This window comes from Bos javanicus, chromosome 21, assembly GCF_032452875.1.
Source record: "Bos javanicus breed banteng chromosome 21, ARS-OSU_banteng_1.0, whole genome shotgun sequence".
Taxonomy (NCBI): domain Eukaryota; kingdom Metazoa; phylum Chordata; class Mammalia; order Artiodactyla; family Bovidae; genus Bos; species Bos javanicus.
Genome location: NC_083888.1, coordinates 55847468 through 55868162, shown reverse-complemented (window position 1 = coordinate 55868162; position 20695 = coordinate 55847468). Strand labels below are relative to the sequence as shown.

Sequence of the window (20695 nt, the reverse complement as noted above, 5' to 3'; positions counted from 1 at the left end):
AAAGCAAGAAGGTCCTAAAGAGTCCTGTTTAGTTTCAAGATCAAAGTGTTAGCAGAGTTGGTTCCCTTTGAGAGCCACAAGGAAGGAACTGTTCCAGGCCTCTCACCTTGGCTTGTAGATGGCTGCCTTCTCCCTGTGTCTTCACATCATCTTCCCTCTGTATGAGCATGTGTCCAAAATTTTCCCTTCTTATAAAGACACCAGTCGTGTTGGATTAGTGCCTACCCTACTGATTTCATTTTAGCTTAATTACTTCTGTAAAGACACCCATCGGAGAAGGCAATGGCACCCCACTCCAGTACTCTTGCCTGGAAAATCCCATGGATGGAGGAGCCTGGTAGGCTGCAGTCCATGGGATCGCGAAGAGTCGGATGTGACTGAGCAACTTCACTTTCACTTTTCATTTTCATGCATTGGAGGAGAAACTGGCAACCCACTCCAGTGTTCTTGCCTGGAGAATCCCAGGGATGGGCGAGCCTTGTGGTCTGCTGTCTATAGGGTCGCATAGAGTCAGACACGACTGAAGTGTCTTTAGCAGCAAAGACACCCATCTCCAAATATGACCACATTCTAATACATGTGGGGTTTGGGACTTCAGCATATGAATTTGGTGGGTGGGAAACAGTTTGGCCCATAACAGATACTTGCTAACACACATAGTGGTGTGCATTACAGAAGAACACCAAGACTGGGAGATTCTTCATGGAAACAAGCCTGTGCTTGTCCAGGGAAGATGTTACCTCATCCTTCAAGGTTGTTTGCTGCAAACACAATGCTGAGAAAAGGGCCTTGCGTTCTTGGTTCCCAGTAAGGATGTGCAGGGATGCTTAGGAGTCATGTGGGTTGTCTCTTTCAAGAGCATTGCAGTCAGAATCTTAGATCAAGTACAACTATATCATCCCGAGTCTTTATCAAGTCAGGTTGTATTTTACACAGCTGTAGAGTTAATCAGGCCTCTCTAACAGTGACGTGGATTGCAGAAAAACCTGAGCAACAGCTCTTTAGTTTACAATAATTATAAATATCTTTCTCACCAACTAAGGAGTAAGTGTAGAGTTTAGTCCATTGTTCCCTGCTTTTATCACATAATGAGAAATATTTTTAATTCAAAAGAGAGATGTTTTCTTTACTATGCTGTTGTTTATAGCAAAAGGAACTAAAAAGTGTGTTCAGAGTAAATGAATGGAAACAATTCTTGTTTCTTCTAACAGATGGAATTGCCACATTTATATGTTCTGATTTTACTTTTGAACATGTTTGACTTTTCATCAGGAATAACATATAATAAAGGTAGGTTTCAGACTCTTACTCTCTAAAATAGAGAAAAGCTCCTCAGGAGTTCCCCTTTATATCCTTTCCTCACCAGCAGTAACAGTTTTTTCTTTTAGCATGTCTTCTTTACCTTATGTTCCAGTTTTTCCTGGGTACTATCTATTGTAGAGGTTTCTAATAATATCATTGTGCACATTGGGACTTTTCTTTAGCTATAGTATTTCATTACTTGTAAGTCATACAATATTTAAATTTTAAGGAGCATTTTATATTTACAAAGCTTAAATTATTTGGATAGATCTTTTTGATTTTTCCTCCATGAATGGTTACATGTAAGGTGAATTGTAAACTGAGTTATAGGCTAATAATCTGAGAATTTTCTGAAATTAATGCATGGATCAAATTGACGAATTGGATTTTCATGGTGTAAAACTTTATAAAAGGAATAAGACAAATCCACCTCTATTTGTGCAGATTGTATAGCTTCTGTAGTTTCCGAAACTGGATCTACCAGAATATAGTAGATGCTCAAAAAAAATTGTTGACTGAGTGGATGGAGAGACTTGAGGCTCTCTTCTACACATGGATGTGTTGCAGAATTGGATGAGTTGTGGAGTGAACCAGTTCTATTTCCTATATCTGCTAGAGAATATATTACACAAATATGGATTAAGATTACAGAGTCGCTGGCAAACTTATGAGACTTCGGAGAAGAGAGAGTATATACTTCCAACTGGGCACAGGATGGAGTCAGAGAAAACATTGCAGGAAAGATAGCGATATATTTGGGTCCCCCAAATGTCTATGCAGGCATGTGGAAGAGTATCCCACAAAGACAGCACAAGGATAAGTGATCTAAGGATAAGTGATTTTTCAATCCCATCTTTCAACTTTGTAAAGGTTTTTATTGAAAAAATTTTAGCAAGCTTCCATCTTTCTGTACATCAGGTTTTTTGCATTTAAATAGTTTCAAACTGTATTGAAATTTCATTTGAGATATTTAAATTAAGTAAAAATTCCATTTTCAAATGTCTAGAGTATTACAGATATGACATTAATTATAGGTGATATATTTATGAGATTTCCTACAACAAAATCACATAATAATGTAAACATTTCCCACTACCTATATTCAAAATGCTCTCTCCATAGCATGCACTTTTTAAGGTATTTGATTTCATGTTCCTTGTTCAAATGAACCTTCAATTTGAAAGGACATATTGAGTTCTGATTTACTTTTTTGAAACTGTCAGCATATTCCTGACAGCCATTTTTCTTTTCAAAAAGATCAAAAAATTTAAAACACTTTTTCAAAAATGATATAAAAAATCCCTAACTCATCTTTAAATTAAACAGTCTTTTTAAAAGTATTTTGCCATTGGATACCACCAAAACCCATGCTTATCATAAAAGATGTCTGTAGTCACTCTTCATCTAGCCCTACCTATGATGGGCTTCAGTACTTTGCTGCATCTGGCTTTAACTTCATTCTGCCAAAGAAAGCCAGAGCTGGACAGTATTTAAAGCTGTAATACCACAGTTTAACCAGGGACTGTTGCAATTGAGGAAAAAATATCTCAGTGTAGAACTAGTCTCAGTTCCAAACACAGCATAGGCAAGTGGTTTAAAACTCAACATTAAAAAAACTAAGATCATGGCATCTGGTCCCATCACTTCATGGCAGATAGAAGGGGAAAATGTGGAAACAGTGACAGACTTTATTTTCCTGGGCTCCAAAATCACTGCTGATGGTGACTGCGGCCATGAAATTAAAAGATGCTTGCTCCTTGGAAGGAAAGCCATGACAAAGCTAGACAACATGTTAAAAAGCAGAACCATTTCTTTGCTGACAAGGTTCTGATTTTTCCAGTATCATGCATGGATAAGAGAGTTGGTCCATAAACAGGAGGCTGAGCGCCTAAGAATTGATGCTTTTGAAATTAGTTTTTGAAATTAGCTTTAACATTTTAGGGCTAGGGAAAACCCTTGGGGAGTCCCTTGGACTGCAAGGAGATCAAAGTAGTCAATCCTAAAGGAAATCAACCCTGAATATTCATTGGAAGAACTGATGCTGAAGCTGAAGCTCCAATACTTTGGCCACCTGATGCACAGAGCCGACTCATTGGAAAAGACCCTGATGTGGGAAAGATTGAGGGAAGGAGGAGAAGGGGGTGACAGGATGAGATGACTGGATGGCATCACTGACTCAATAGACATGAGTTTGAGCAAACTCAGGGAGATAGTGAAGGACAGGGAAGTGTGGCGTGCTGCAGTCCAAGGGGTCACAAAGAATTGAACATGACTTAGCATCTGAAAAACAACAGCAATTGTATCTTTAAAATGAAAAAATGGGAGATTAACTTTATCTAGAGTCATGGGAATTTAAAATATACAATTATAATTTTTATTCTTTTAAAAATATTTCCTGTTTAAAAATATGTTTTTTAATGGAAATTCTTCCTTAATGACCTAAAATATACATATATGTGTTTGTATTATTTAGGTGACACAGAGGCACGCTTTGCTTGTGATAGTGAAGGGATTCCCCCAAGGGATGAAATGATCAAATTGTATCTTTCCTCTGACGACTTGGTAAGGTCCATTACTAATAGCATGTGTTTTACAATCCCTTGTACTCCTTTTAAGTCCAAATGTGAAACCAGTAGCACTGTACTCTTTTCAAGTATCTTCTACCATTTTCAGACTTCAGGAGGTGAAATTAGATATAAATAATTATCCTTTCTATTTCATTTCCCTTGGATCAAGTGAAATATTTCATTTAACCATTGAGCACTCTGGGTAGTTTGCTTTCTTTTTTTTTAAGATGCCTCCTTCCTCTTTTTAAAAAAATATTGGCTGTAACAATCTTCATTTTTTATGAATCTAATTTGTTCATTTGAAGTTTGACAGATGTAGCCTGTTAGAGAAAGAACATTACCTCACATGAACTTGGGAAAGAATCTTTTCCTTTCATAACAAGTACCACATTGCAGTTGTCATTTGGGGTAAGGGTTATTTGATTCCTTTGATTCAAATAATGACAGAGTTTAAAAAGCACAGCAAAATAAAATGTTGTTAAGATAGTCATGAAGCAAATGCTAACAAAAATATAAGTTAGTGAAAATTGCACAGATTGTCTAAAAATCCATGATAAATATAACAAAGAAAAATGCTCCATAAGGACAAATACGTTTATCCTAAAGTCTGCTTTGACTTAGTTCCCCATTCCTTCTTGATATGCCAAACATATATTTAATTTTTTATTTTCAGCTCTTATGAAGTTCATGACATTTGAGTCACACATGTCTTTCCTGTTTGTGATTGAATATTATGGGAAATGAAGAAGGAAATGGCAACTCACTCCAGTATTCTTGCCTGGGAAAGCCCATGGACAGAAGAGCCTGGTGGGCTACAGTTCATGGGGTTGCAAAGAGTCAGACATGACTGAGTCTCTGAGTACATATTTTAGAAAAGAAATGGGCTCTAGAGAAAGAAAGACTTACAGAACTGGGGTCAAATTTCGGTTCTACCATACATGGGCTGTGTGGCCTCAGGCAGCCTCTCTAATCTTCAGTTTTGTCCTTTGTGAAGGCGAATTATAACCTAGTTTTTGGATAGCTGTAATGTGCTAATTCTAGAAGGGGCTTCCCTCATGGCTCAGCCAGTAACAAATCTGCCTCAATGCAGGAGACCTGAATCGAATCCCTGGGTTGCAAAGATCCTCTGGAGGAGGGCATGGCAACCCACTCCAGTATTCTTACCTGGAGAATTCTATGGACAGAGGAGCCTGGTGGGCTACAGTCCATGGGGTCAAAAAGAGTCAGATATGACTGAGAGATTAAGCACATCACAGCACAGTTCTAGAAGAGGAATTAGTAGAAATAATAGTTAACATTTATAAAGTATTAACGAGTGTCAGGCATTTTTCTAAGCATTTTCATGTTCATTATAACATTTAATCTTCTTTAAGATAAGTACTATAGGGAAGTACTGAACCTCCCCTCTTAGGTTCTGTGGCTGGGCCCTGCAAAATAAACTGACAAAAGACAGATTGAGCAGGAGATAAATATGAACTTTGGGAATTCCCTGGCAGCCCAGTGGTTAGGACTCAGCACTTTTACTGCCATGGTCTGGGCTGAATCCCTGATTGGGGAACTAAGATCCTGCAAGCTGCAGGGCACAGCCAAAAATAGAGAAAAGTTTATTTACATGCAATGCACATACGCATAGGAGAACTCAGTGATGAGTAACTCAAAGGGGTGCTTAGAATTTGGAGTTTATATACCATCTTAACAAACAGCAATAAATTGTGGAGAAGTGATAACACCTTTGTATTTGGGGTTATCTCCCGGTTAACCTTGAGAAGGCAATGGCATCCCACTCCAGTACTCTTGCCTGAAAAGTCCCATGGACGGAGGAGGCTTGTGGGCTGCAGTCCATGGGGTCTCGAAGAGTCGGACATGACTGAGTGACTTCCCTTTCACTTTTCACTTTCATGCATTGGAGAAGGAAATGGCAACCCACTCCAGTGTTCTTGCCTGGAGAATCCCAGGGGACCCAGTTAACCCCCTTAGTATACAAATCCCATTAGGTCAAGGATTTTTGCCTGTTTTGTTCACTTCTGTTTCCCCAGCACCTATGATGCTGCCTGCTTCATGGTAAGGGCTCAGTAAATATCCTTGGAATGAATGTTTCCTCATTTTATAGATAGGGAAACTGAGATTCAGATAGGTAACTTGCCCAAAGTGACCTCTACTAAGAGAACCAAATGAGATGAAGCTCATCTTATCTGTACTGATTTTCAAGAAAATCCACCATTTATGATCACTACCTTTTCATTTACCTTCTCACAACTGGGAAATATTCAATAAAAATGCAGTGAAATGATTTTGCTTCATACACTTGCTTCTTTTTTATTTAGACACAAAATAATGATGTTAATAAAATAGAAATTTCTACATGTGATAGCATTAGGCTTTGATTTTATGTTTATCAAATATAATAACTTTATGACCATTTCTATGACAGAAAATATTATTATAGGATGTATTGAAATCTGTTATGACACTAGCATAATAGCTTACTGACTTTTGAAAAGTGTACTTTTCAAAATAGATTTTTTTTAAGTTAAACTAGAATTACTAGAGATAGTAATCTTTAGCAGCATCTACTTTTCATAGATTTCTCCTCACTTTTAAATTAATGTAAAACATGCTTCCCTTCATTAAATTGTCACTACTTGCTTTTGTTTTTCTCTTTCCCAAAGAAAATCCAGTGTTTTTTCCAATCTGAAGCTGAGTTTACTACAAAGGAGTTTCTCAGCGTATTCACATCAGCAGGACTTGCTCCCAGCCTGGAAATCATAAATAGTACATACACGGGGGTCTTCCACTTTAATTTAACTTTGGTAATTACATTTTATTTTATTCTATGATATATTATTAACAAGAATACTGTTCCTTTTAGCATGTGTTTTTAAAAACAGCTAATCTGGCAATATGGTTTAAATCCAATAATACATTGCTATACTTTTTACTTTAAACAGTGATATTCTTTTAAGAAATTAAGAGAAGAAAAGAAAAAGATTTGTATTTTTTATTCACATATTCATTATTTCTACTGCTATTCATTCTTTTCTGTAAGTATAAGTTGGCATTTGGTGTCATATTCCTTCAACAATGAAGAACTTTTAGCATTTCTTACAGAGCAGGTGTACTAGCAATTAATTCTCTGGATGTTTTTTGCCTTTGAAAATGTCTTTATTTCATTTTGGGTGGAGTGAGAGAGGGTAGCAACTTTATTAAGATATAATTTACATGCCATACAATTTGCCTTAAGTGTACAATTAAATGGTTTTTAGTATATTCACAGAGTGCAACCCTCACTACTATCTAATATTAGAACACTTTCACCACTTCCAAAAGACAACCCATACACATTGACAGTCACTCCCCATTACACTTTCTGCTCCCCAGTATTAAGCTACCACTAATGTACTTTCTGTCTCTCTGGATTTGCTTATTTGAACATTTCATTTAACTGAAACTGTATAATATGCAGTATTTTGTGAATGGCTTCCTTCAATTATAATATTTTCAAGGTTCATCATGTGATAGCATATATCAGTACATAATCCTTTTTAATGACATTATATTATGATCTCCTTCATGGATCACAGGCTTGTGATCCATAAGCTTGCATAACTCAATGAAGCTATTAGCCATGCTCTGCAGGGCCACCCAAGAAAGTTATAGTGAAGAGTTCTGACAAAATGTGGTCCACTGGAGCAGAAAATGCCAAACCAATCCGTAGTCTTGCCACAAGAACTCCATGAACAGTACAAAAAGGCAAAAAGATATAACCAGAAGATAAGCCCCCTAGGTTGGAAGGTGTCCAATATGCTACTGGGGAAGAGTAGAGGGCAATTATGAATTGCTCCAGAAAGAATGAAATGGGTGGGCCAAAGCGGAAATGACACTTGGGGAAAGTAAAGTCTGATGCTGTAAAGAACAATATTGCATAGGAACCTGAAAGTTAGGTCCATTAATCAAGGTAAATTGGATGTGGTCAAGCACTGAACATTGAGTTCACCAGCAAGATGAGATGGCAAGAATGAACATCTTAGGAATCCGTGAACTAAAATGGATGGGAATGGGATGGGAATTAAATGGGTCATTTAATTCAGATGACCATTATATTTACTACTGCGTGCAAAAATCCCTTTGAAGAAATGGAGTAACCCTCACAGTCAACAAAAGAATCTGAAATGCAGTAGTTGGGTGCAATCTCAAAAACGACAGAATGATCTCACTTCATTTCCAAGGCAAACCACTCAACATCACAGTAATTCAAGTCCAGGCCCAACCACTAATGTCAAAGAGGCTGAAGTTGACTGGTCATATAAAGACCCAAAACAATATCTAGAACTAACACACACACACACACACAAAATGTCCTTTTCATCATAGGGGATTGGAATGCAAAAGTAGGAAGTCAAGAGATACCTGGAACAGCAGGCAAGATTGGCCTTGGAGTACAAAATGAAACAGGGCAAAGGCTAACAGAGTTTAGTCAAGAATATACACTGGTCATAGCAAACACCCTTTTCCAATAACCCAAGTGATGACTCTACACATGGACATCACCAGATGGTCAATACTGAAACCAGATTATGTTCTTTGCACCTAAAGATGGAAAAGCTCTAGACAGTCAGCAAAAACAAGACCTGGAGGCTAACTGTGGCTTAGATCATAAGCTCCTTATTGCCAAATTCAGACTTAAATTGAAGAAAGTACAAAACCACTAAGCTGTTCAGGTATGACCTAAATCAAATCCCTAATGATTATATAGTGGAAGTGATGAATGGATTCAAGGGATTAGATCTGATAGAGTGCGTGAAGAGCTATGGATGGAGGTTTGTAACATTCTAATGGAGGAAGTGACCAGAATCATCCCCAAAAAAGAAATCTAAGAAGGCAAACTGGTTGTCTGAGGAGGCTTTACAAATATACGAGAAAAGAAGAGAAGTGAAAGGCAATGGAGAAAGGGAAAGATATACCCAACTGGGGCATCCCTGGTGGTTCAGTTGGTAAAGAGACTTCCTGCAATGCAGGAGTCCCAGGTTTGATCCCTGGGTAAGGGAATATCCCCTGGAGAAAGAAATGGCAACCCACTCCACTATTCTTGCTTAGGAAATCCCATGGACAGAGGAGCCTGGCAGGTTGCGGTCAGTGGGGTTGCAAGTGTCGGGCATGACTTAGCAACTAAACCACCACCACCACGATACACAACTGAATGCAGCATTCCAGAGAATATCAAGGAGAGGTAAGAAGGCCTTCTTAAATGGACAATGTAAAGAAATAGAGGGAAACAGTAGAATGGGAAAGACTAGAGACTGCTTCAAGGAAATTGGAAGGACTTCTTTGGTGGTCTAGTGGTTAACAATCTGCCTGCCAATGCAGGGGACCCTGGTTTAATCCTTGGTCCAGAAAGATCCCACATGCTGCAGAGCAACTAAGCCCATAACTTTTTAGCCTGTGCTCTAGGCCCCTTGGAGAAGGCAATGGCAACCCACTCAAGTATTCTTGCCTGGAGAATCCCAGGGACGGGGGAGCCTGGTGGGCTGCAGTCCATGGGGTCGCTACGAGTCAGATATGACTGAAGCGACTTAGCAGCAGCAGCAGCAGCAGCTAGACCCCTAGAGTCACACCTGATTAAGCCCATGGGCCCTAGAGCCCATGCTCCATAAGAAGAGAAGCCACCACAAAGAGAACCCGAGGCACATCTAGAGAGTGGGCCCTGCTTGTCAGAACTAGAGAAAGCCTGTGTGCAGCAACAAAGACAGAGCTCAACCAGAAGTTAAAAAATTAATAAATGAAAATTTTAAGAAATAAAATGAAAATTGGAGATATCAAGGGGACATTTCATGCAAGGATGGGCATGATAAAGGACAGAAATGGCAAGGACCTAACTGAAGCAGAAGAGATTAAGAAGGATGGCAAGAATACACAAAAGAACTATACAAAAAAAAGGTCTTAATGACCCAGATAACCATGATGATGTGGTCACTCACTTAGAGCCAGACGTCTTGGAGTGTGAAGTCAAGTGAACCTTAGGAAGCAAACAAAAGTAGTGGAGGTGATGGAGTTCCAGCTGAGCTATTTCAAATCCTAAAAGATGATGCTGTTAAAGTGCTACGCTCAATATGTCAGTAAACTTGGAAAACTCAGCAGTGGCCACAGGACTGGAAAAGGTCAGTTTTCATTCCAGTCCCAAAGAGCATGCCAAAGAATGTTCAAACTACCACACGTTTGCATTCATTTCACATCCTAGCAAGGTAATGCTCAAAATCCTTCAAGCTAGGCTTCAACAGTATATGAACCAAGAACTTCCAGATGAACAAGCTGGATTCTTTCCATTTATTTAGGTTTTCTTGAATTTCTTTCAACAAAGTTTTGCACTTCTTTTGTTAAATTTATTTCTAATATTTCATTCTTTTTGATGCTGTTGTAAAGAAAATTGCTTTCTTATTTTCATTTCCAGATTGTTCTTTGCAAGTATATAAAAAATACAATTAATTGTTGTATCTGATGTCCTGAAAACATACTGAACTCACTTATAAATTCTAGCAGGTTTTTAGTGGTCACTCTAATTTTTGAAAGACTATTTTGTAAGATGTAGAGTTTCTGAGTGATTTCATTTGCTTTAAGCATTTTGAATATGTCATTCTGCATTTTGAATATGTCACCTGACATCATTTTTCCTGGATGAGAAGCAAACTGTTAATTTTGTTATTGTCCCCTGTATGTAATGTGGCGTTTTCCTGTTAGTGCTTTTAAGATGTTCTTTTTGTATTTACTCTAATTGAGATTCTCTAGGCTATTTGGATTGTAAGTTTACAAAATTTTAAAAGTTTTCAGCCACTACTTCTCCAAAGAAATGCTCTACCCCTTTCTCTCTTTTCCTGCCTGGGACTCTAACTGGGCACATTTTTTTTTTATATAATAGTAAAAGATGTTTATCAGTTTTCACAATCAACAGCCAGACAAAAAAGGAAAAGATTATTACAATTGCAAGCCATAATGGGAACATGATTAACTTAACAATATAAAATAATTACATACAATCTGGGGGTTGTCAAACAGAGTGATGTGGTAAGTGAAAGTGCATACATGCAACATGTTTTCATCCACCCAGCCAGTCTATGTCTTTTGATTGGTGTATTTAATCCATTTACATTTAAGGTAATTATCAATACATATGATCCTATTACTGTTTTCTTAATTGCTTTGGGTTTATTTTCTTTTATTTTAATTTAATTTTATTTTATTTTTAAACTTTACATAATAGGGTTTATTTTCTATAGATCTTTTCCTTCTCTTGTATTTCCTGCCTGGAGAAGCTTCTTTAGCATTTGTTGTAAAGCTGGTTTGGTGGTGCCGAATTCTCTTAATTTTTGCTTGTCTGGAAAACTTTTGATTTCTTGATCAAATCTGAAGGAGAGTCTTGCTGGGAAGAGTATTTGTGGTTGTATGTTCTTCCCTTTCATCACTTTAAATATATCATGTCATTCCCTTCTGGCTTGTAGAGTTTCTGTTGAGAAATCAGCTGATAACCTGATGGGAGTTCTCTTGTATATTATTTGTCATTTTTCCCTTGTTGCTTTTAATATTTTATCTCTGTATTTAATTTTTGTCAGTTTGATTACTATGTGTTTCACTTTGTTCCTCCTTGGGTTTATTCTTCCTGGGACTCTCTGTGCTTCCTGGCCTTGGTTGACTATTTCCTTTCCCATGTTAGGGAAGTTTTCAGGTATTATCTCTTCAGATATTTTCTCAGGTCCTATCTCTCTCTCTTCTCCTTCTGGGAGCCTATAATGTGAATGTTGGTGCATTTAGTGTTATCAGAGGTCTCTTAGGCTGTTTTCATTCTTTTTTCTATATTCTGTTCCATGGCAGTGATTTCCACCATTTTGTCCTTCAGGTCATTTATCCATTTTTCTGCCTCAGTTATTCTGCTATGGATTCTTTCTAATGTATTATTCATTTCTGTTTGTCTGTTCTTTAGTTCTTTTAGGTCTTTGGTAAACATTTCTTGCATCTTCTTGAACTTTGCCTCCATTCTTTTCCCAAGATCCTGGATCATCTTCACTATCATTATTCTGAATTCATTTTCTGGAAGGTTACCTATCTCTATTTCATTTAGTTGTTTTTCTGGGATTTTATCTTATCCCTTCATCTGTGACAAAACTTTCTGCTTTTTCATAGTGATTAACTTTCTGTGATATGGTTTTTGTTTCAGCTGCTGTGAAACTATGCTTCTTTTGCTTCTTCTGTCAGCCCTCTAATGGATGAGGCTAAGAGGCTTGTGTAAGCTTCTTGACGGGAGGGACTGGGAAAAACTTGGTCTTGCTCTGGTGGCCAGGGCCTTGCTCAGTAGTTTTAATCCAATTATCTGCTAATAGGTGGAGTTGCACTCCCTCCCTGGTAGTTGTTTGGCCTGAGGTGACCCAGCCCTGGTGTCTATAGGCTCTATGGTAGGGTTAATGGTGAACTCCAAGAGAGTTTATGCCAAGTGCCACCGTCCCTGTGGTGAGCCCCTGCTGACCCAGGCCCCTACAAGAGGCCCTCCAACACTAGCAAGTAGTTTTGGTTCAGTCTCCTATGGGGTCACTGCTCCTCTCCTCTGGGTGTTGCTGCACCAAAATTTCGTTTGTGCCCTCAAAGACTGGAATCTCTGTTTCCCCCAGTCCTCTGGAAGGCCTATAATCAAACCCCACTGGCCCTCAAGGCCAGATTCCTGAGGATTCCCACTCCCTTTGTTGGATTGTCAGGCTTCCCAGCCTTCACAATAGTGGGGTTCAGAACCTTCACAATAGTGCGAGAACTTCTTTGGTATTATTGTTCTTCAGTCTGTGGATCACCCACCTGGCGTGTATGGGATTTGATTTTATCATGATTGCACACCTCCTACCATCTTGCTGCAGCTTCTTCTTTGGACATGGGGTGTTTTTTGGTGGGTTCCAGTGTCCTCCTGTTGATGGTTATTCAATAGCTAGTTGCAATTTTGGTGCTCTCACAGGAGGAGATGAGGACATGTTCTTCTACTCCACCATCTTGAACCAACAGCTCAATTGGGCACATTTTGGAAAATGTTTTATCAACCCACAGATCTCTATAGCTCCATCTATTTTCCTTTAATCATTTTATCCCTATTTAAGACTGAATAATCTCAGTTGTTATATATTTAAGTTCACTTATTCTTTCTTTGGCCCTTTCCAACCACATCCTTCCTCCTGCTCCCCCATCCACAGCCCTTGACCCTTCCCAGCCTCCCCCCAACACAGGCCACCAGGAGGGCTCCTGAGACCCTCCCCCATGGCAAAAGTCTTCTTGCATTCGACTCATTCCACTGAGAGTAGGAGGGTGTAGGCTAGACCGTGGACTGCCAAACAGAGGCCTGAGGTGCAGGGAGGTCAGTGTACCTTAGTTTCTTCCTCAACAACAACTGAATTTTTATAGTATCTGAAAATTGACAGGACTTCCCTGGTGGCTCAAATGGTGAAGAATCTGCCCGCAATGCAGGAGACCAGGTTTGATCCCTGGGTTGGCAAGATCCTCTGGAGAAGGGAATGGCTACCCACTCCAATACTCTTTCCTGGAAAATCCATTGAGGACCCTGGTGGTCTACAGTCCACAGAGTCGCGAAGTGTCAGACACGACTGAGCGACTAACACACACAGTTAATATTTTATCTGTTACAGTTTTCAGCCTCATTATTTCCACTTGGTTTTATGATTTTATTTTTAATTTCAATACTGGATTTCCTATCCTTTCCCTCATTAACAAATTTTCCTTAAATCTCTTTGCATATTTGTAATAGCTTCTTTGAAGTCTTTGTCTGTATCTGAATTCATTCTGTGTCAGTTTATGGTTTATCTTTTTTTACCTGAATATTAGTTACATGTTTCTGTTTATTTTCATATCCTGTTATTTTTGATAGAAAAGTGACATTGACAATAGTAAGCTGTAGCAACTCTGGATTTTGCTATGTTCTTATAAGAATTTGCTGTTGTTTTTGTTGGTAGTGATCTAAAATACTATTAATTGCCCTGGTGTTGCAGTCCTTTAGTGGACCAGAACCTGGTGGTCCAGAGTCAATGATAAGAAAGCAAAAGAGAGAAAGAGGCTAGTATTCCCTGGGTTATGCAGAGAACCAATAAAGAACCAATTCATATTTAAGCCCTAGGACAGAGCTTGTACCACTTACAGAGGCACAGGTGTCCTCTTGAAGAGGTCCTGAATGCTAGGAGCGAGCTCCACCCACGACAAAGGTCATGAGGAAGGAGGCTCGGCATACGCAAAGGCAGGATCGAGCCTCAGGAGTCCCCCTGGAAATTCTCGAGCATCTACCCCCCAAACCAGAGTCTGCCTACTTTCTGCTTTGTGCTTTCACCTACACCTCTGACTTTACGGGGGGCTGTCCCCCACTACCTCTCTCTGAAAAAGAGTTAGCTTACAGCTCCAGTTAATAATTCCTGGGTGTGACAGTGTTTCAACCTACAAACTCCTTTGGAAATCCTCTAGCCTGCCTGAATAGGTTTTTCCGGCCACATGTGATTGCTCAGAGCCTCCCAACTGTGAGAGGCATGAGATGTTCTAAACTGTCTAAATACAGATTCCTTTGAGCAATTAAAAGATTGATTAGAAATTGTATTGGTGAAGGGATTTTCACTTGTCGGGCCAATGTTTGCTGCTAAGTTTCCATATCCCTTACCTGCTGTGTCCCTGGCAGTGTATTGATTAATATAATTGGTGTAAGTAGTAGCTTTAATGTTTGTAACCTGGGACCCTTGAGTTAATTCTTTTTCTTGTTATAGCCCACCACACCTTTGCTCTGTAGGAATGCAACTTTATCTAATGCTTTTTGGAGGCTGGCGCCTGACTTTAGAATAATCACCTTTAGAGAAAAATAAGTTTCTTAAAATGTTAACAGGCCTCTGGGCCAGAAGATGATGTAAATCACCTAAACTTTTGCATATGATAAGTTTGCAGGAAGAAAGCCTGGCTTGCTGCATGACTCTACCCCTTCCCCCATTATCCTCTATGCATAACTTAAGGTATAAAAACTACTTTGGAAAATAAAGTGTGGGCCTTGTTCACTGAAACTTGGTCTCCCCATGTCATTCTTTCTCTCACCTTCTGGCTGAATTATTCAGCCTCTTTTCTCCACTGAATTTCCTCACTGAGCTATCCTTATTTCAGCCTCTTTTCTTCACTGAATTTTCCTACTGAGCTATCCTTATTCTATTACTCTTTATATCCTTAATTAACGTTTAATTAAGCAGTTGTTTCCTGATCCTCGCCAACGCCGTCCCCACTTCGAATTCCCTGGACCCACCGGGGCTGGACCCTGGCACCTGAAAGCCCAGGCAGGAAAGTGAGCTTGGCAGGTTTCTATGCTCCAGAGAATTAGCTAGAGAGAGAGAGAAAGAGAAAGAAAGACACAGGGACCCAAGTCTCTAGTGAAACAAGTGTATTTTATTAGAAATTCAGGCTTATATATCTTTAGTAAAATGACTACTCAGCCATTACAAAGGATGAAATCCCATCAATTGCAACAAAATGGATAGTCTAATACATACAAGGTTGCTGATGCTGAAAAGAGTCATTGAAGGGAGGTGCTGAGAGGAATCCAGGCAGGTCCCTTTCCCATGATCTCAGTCCTGAGAACTGCGTGCAGCTCTACTCGTTCCCAGAATAGGAACTGATAAGGAACAGAGAATCCTTGAGAAATGGCACACAAAGGAAGAAAAGTGCAACATACTGGATTCCTTAAAGTCGAACATCCCCTGACACCCTGGCGCAAATTGCAAATGGTCTTACCTATGGTTTCAGCAGCTAATATGTCTACTTAATTCTTTTAGTTTCCACTGCTGATTATTTTTTTAACATGGCCTTCTGAAGCTCTCTCCTGCACTTGTGTTGCCCAAGAATTTGGAAAGAATTTATATTTAACTCTTGTTGTTGTTCAGTTGCTTAGTCATGTCCTACTCTTTGTGACCCCATGCACTGCAGGATGCCAAGCTTCCCTGTCCTTCACCATCTCCCAGAGTTTGCTCAAATTCATGTCCATTGAGTCAGTGATGCCATCCAGCCATTTCATTCTCTGTCACTCCCTTCTCCTTTTGCCCTCAGTCTTTCCTAGCATCTGTGTATTTTCCAATGAGTCAGTTCTTCCCATCAGGTGGCCAAAATATTGGAGCTTCAGCTTCAGCACCAGTCCTTCCAATGAATATTCAGGGTTGATTTTCTTTTGGATTGACTGTTTTGATCTTGCTGTCCAAGGGACTCAAGAGTCTTCTGCAGCATCACAGTTTGAAAGCATCAATTCTTCTGTGCTTAGCCTTCTTTATGGTCAAACTCTCACATTCTTATTTAACTCTTAGATCAATATTTTGCAGATTCCTTGCTCCTGGTATTTTCTTCTTAAATTTTTAAATTTTCTGTCAGCAGCAGGCTCTGTCCTCTGACACATAAGCCAGTAATTCTTCAGCTTTATGCTACCTGAGTTTGGCTGTATCATGTTCCATTTTGTGACTATATTCTTACATATTCATTACATATAACTTTATGTAATGAATACTTTAGTTATTTTTTAGTTATTTTCAATCTTCTAATACTATCAAAAGTAATGATGAAAATATCCTTGAACACATTTCACACATATGTGAATATAATGTAAGCTAAATTCCCAGGAGTGAAATTTCTGGGTAAAGGATATTTGCATTGGATGTTTTTATTTAATTTAGGTTTTAAATATGGGGTAGACTATGCCAAAATAACTGTTGCTATCAAAATAGTAAGACACTGTTTTCTCACATCTTCTTTATTCAAGTACAGTGATCGGGTTTACTGGTTGATTGATATTCCCAGAGAAAACATTACAAAAAATACAGGTAAGAGTGATCTAAATTAATTATTTTACTCATGGGTATAGATTGCCAAATTTATCAAATAAAAATCATTTATCATGTTAAAAATTATGCTATATCATGTTAATGTCTCCTGGAATATTTGGGACATATATTTTACTAAAAGTTATTTAGTGATTCATCTGAAACTCAAATTTAACTGAGCTTCCTGTGTTTTATCTGGAAATTTATTATAGATGAATGGTTCTGATATACATAGCTTATATTATTCTTTATTTAAAGTAGACTCATTTTCTAGAACTTAAAATGTATAGTATTGAGAAATTCAGGTACCGATTAATTTTAATGAAATGGAAACATTAATGTAAAAATGTAATATATTATTTTATTGTTGGCTCTATTATTAAGTGCTATGTGGTAGCCTAGTTTACATGCTATTGTAAATACCTAAAGGAAAGGAGGAAAATGAAATTCCAGAAGGTGTGAATATTGAGTTAGTGGACTGGGCTAGTTGATCTTCAGGCATGAGATACAGACCCATAGTTTAAAAATCATAAAGGGTATATTATTCTAATTTGGTAGGTGCAAGAAACAGAAACCATCTTGACCTCACTAAAGGAAAAATACTAAATTTCTTTTTGTCATGAAACCCAAAGACAAAAATGAAGCCAAACTATAGAAGGAATTAGAAGAAATGGAGAGCCATCAAGAACCCAGGGAATATTTTCACCCTGTTTCTCTTATCTATATTTTATATACCTCTATATTTATTTTTCCATTTTGCAGATTAGTTTTCTAAAGCTGATTCACTGCTATCAAATTTTTATTTATATTTCCTAGGGGTCAGTCACTCCAGTACTCTTGCCTGGAAAATCCCATGGACAGAGGAGCCTGGTAGGCTGCAGTCCATTATGTCGCTAAGAGTTCGACACAACTGAGCAACTTCACTTTCATTTTCACTTTCATGCATTGGAGAAGGAAATGGCAACCCACTCCAGTGTTCTTGCCTGGAGAATCCCAGGGACGGGGTAGCCTGGTGGGCTGCCGTTTATGGGGTCGCACAGAGTCGGACACGACTGAAGCGACTTAGCAGCAGCAGCAGCCCAATTCAAAATTCCCAGAAAAGTGTCTTCAACTGCCCTAGAATTGATTGGGCACCTTCTTGTGTGCCAGTCAAACGTAGCAGGTGATGAGGAATTGGGGGAATCATACAGGTCAACCCTTCTATGGAAGAAGTTAAAGGATGAACAAAATTATGTGTCCTACAGAGTAAAAGGCAGGGGAGAAGTGACAGTAGGCAGAAAGAATGGAAAAGACTCTATATAAGGAATCATTGAAAATAAAAGATTGAAAAAGAAGCCCCCATGTTATAACAGCTAACTTAGATTACATCACTATTTTTATCCTTCATTCATCTCAGTTTTTTTCAAATTAATCTATTGGAATTTTTTGTGATTTTTGTTTCAAATAATTCATCCTGGAAATTCTACTCCATTAAAAAAGGAGCAAGGGAGTACAGTCTAATGATGGATTGTTCTGGTTGCTTGGCCTAATATTGACATTAGTTTGACAATTGAAGATGTGAAGATCAGTTGTTATTTTCACTTCTCCTATTTACAAATTTTAATTTCAGCAATACATTGATTTCTAAGATCACCTAGGGAGGAACAAGGGTGATCTGAAAATTTAAGTATTTTAGAGAAAGAGACCAAATAATATCTGCCTATCTTGATGCAACGTCTGGATTGAGTAAATAGAGATATATTTGAGCTCATAATGTAATGGGCTTCCCCTGTGGCCCAGCTGGTAAAGAATCCTCCTGCAATGCAGGAGACCTGGGTTCAATCCCTAGGTTGGGAAGATCCCTTGGAGAAGGGAAAGGCTACCCACTCCAGTATTCTGGCCTGGAGTACAGGCCCCTGTACCCCCCTGTACAGTCCATGGGGTCTCAAACAGTGGGACATGACTGAGCAACTTTTACTTCACTTCACTTCATAATGTAATAGAAGAGGATGATCTCATATTAGTAATACACTAGAAATCAGGAAAGAAAATATTCAGGGGGAAGGAGACCATATTTGCTCATTCACTTTTTCCTCAATCATTTCTCATTTGCTACCATGCAATGAATTTGAGCATTGAAAGTGAAAGTGAAAGTTGCTCAGTCACGCCCGACTCTGCAATCTCATGGACTGTATAGTCCATGGAATTCTTCAGGCCAGAACACTGGAGTGGGCAGCCTTTCCCTTCTCCAGGGGATTGTCCCAACCCAGGGATCAAACCCAAGTCTTCCTCACTGCAGGCGGATTCTTTACCAGCTGAGCCACAAGGTGTACATGTGAAATCTTGGAAAGGGCAGTTTATGTAGCATCAATAACAAAGATAGCAAAATAATCTTCTTGGTAGTAGTAGAACCAGCACAGAGCATTTACTAAATTCTTATATTTACAGTGTGACTCTAAACACTTTATCTATCTTAATTCATTTATTACTCAGTAGGTGTTATGTATGCTTCCCAGGTGGCACCAGTGGTAAAGAACCTGCCTGCTACAGGGGATTGATCCCTGGGTCAGGAAGATCCCCTGGAGGAGGAAATGGCAATCCACTTCAGTATTCTTGCCTGGAGAATCCCATGGACAGAGAGGAACCTGGCAGGCTACAGTCCATTGGGTTGCAAAGAGTTGGACATGACTGAAGTGACTTAGAAGGCAGGCATGTGTTAGGTACTATTATTAGCTCCATTTTTTAATGATTTAACAGGCCTATGGATCTATATGGTGATTTGGTGATAACTGGAAAATGGGGAAGACAGTAAAAAGAGTCTTTTCATTTATACTTCACAATTTGTTCCTTTTTTTCACCTTGAAATAAGGTATACTTTACATTCAGTAAAATACACCCTTTTAAGTGCCTAGCTCTATAAGTTGTCACAATTGGGTAATCACAAATCAAGATTTAGAACTGTTCCATCATCCAATAAGATTATCCCACCAGTAGTCAACTCTTGTCTCCTGGGCCCTGGAAACCACAGATCTGTTCTCTGTTCCTATTGTTTTGTTTATTCCAGAGCATATAAATGGAATCATCGAATATGTAGCCTTTTGAGTTTGGCTACTTTCACTTAGCATAATTCATTTGAGATTTATCTGTTATAGTTTCTTTCATTTTCTTACTGGCTATTATTCCACTGTATAGATATGCCTTAGTTTATTTTTTTGCAGGGCATTTGGAGTTTTTTTAGTTTTTGGCAATTATGAATAAAGCTACTATAGGCATTCTCATATAGATTCTTGTGTGAATACAAATTTTTGTTGCATTTGGCTACTACCACATAGTAGGATTACTGTGTTATATAATAAGTATGTTTAACTTTATAAGAAATTATCAAACTATTTGCAAAGTAGTTATATTATTTTTTACTTTCATCACCCAGTTATCTGGAGCCATGCCAGCACTTAGTGTATGTAAGTGTATTTGAACACATGTATACATATGCACCCTGTTTATTTAACTTATATGCAGAGTACATCATGAGAAACGCTGGGCTGGAAGAAACACAAGCTGGAATCAAGATTGCCAGGAGAAATATCAGTAACCTCAGATATGCAGATGACACCACCCTTATGGCAGAAAGTGAAGAGGAACTAAAAAGCCTCTTGATGAAAGTGAAAGTGGAGAGTGAAAAAGTTGGCTTAAAGCTCAACATTCAGAAAATGAAGATCATGGCATCCGGTCCCGTCACTTCATGGGAAATAGATGGGGAAACAGTGGAAACAGTGTCAGACTTTATTTTTCTGGGCTCCAAAATCACTATAGATGGTGACTGCAGCCATGAAATTAAAAGACGCTTACTCCTTGGAAGTAAAGTTATGACCAACCTAGATAGCATATTCAAAAGCAGAGACATTACTTTGCCAACAAAGGTTCGTCTGGTCAAGGCTATGGTTTTTCCAGTGGTCATGTATGGATGTGAGAGTTGGACTGTGAAGA

At 38.6% G+C, this 20695-nt stretch overlaps 1 protein-coding gene across 1 annotated transcript in view; it reads left to right on the top strand.

Annotated features, from left to right (window-relative positions):
* Window positions 1-1211: 1211 nt before the first annotated feature.
* CATSPERB (cation channel sperm associated auxiliary subunit beta) overlaps window positions 1212-20695 on the top strand; it is a 123622-nt gene continuing 104138 nt past the window's right edge. Inside the window, 4 exon segments of the mRNA XM_061394167.1 lie at window positions 1212-1290; window positions 3776-3864; window positions 6539-6679; window positions 16669-16729. Of these exon segments, the coding sequence (XP_061250151.1) occupies window positions 1212-1290; window positions 3776-3864; window positions 6539-6679; window positions 16669-16729 (370 nt within the window).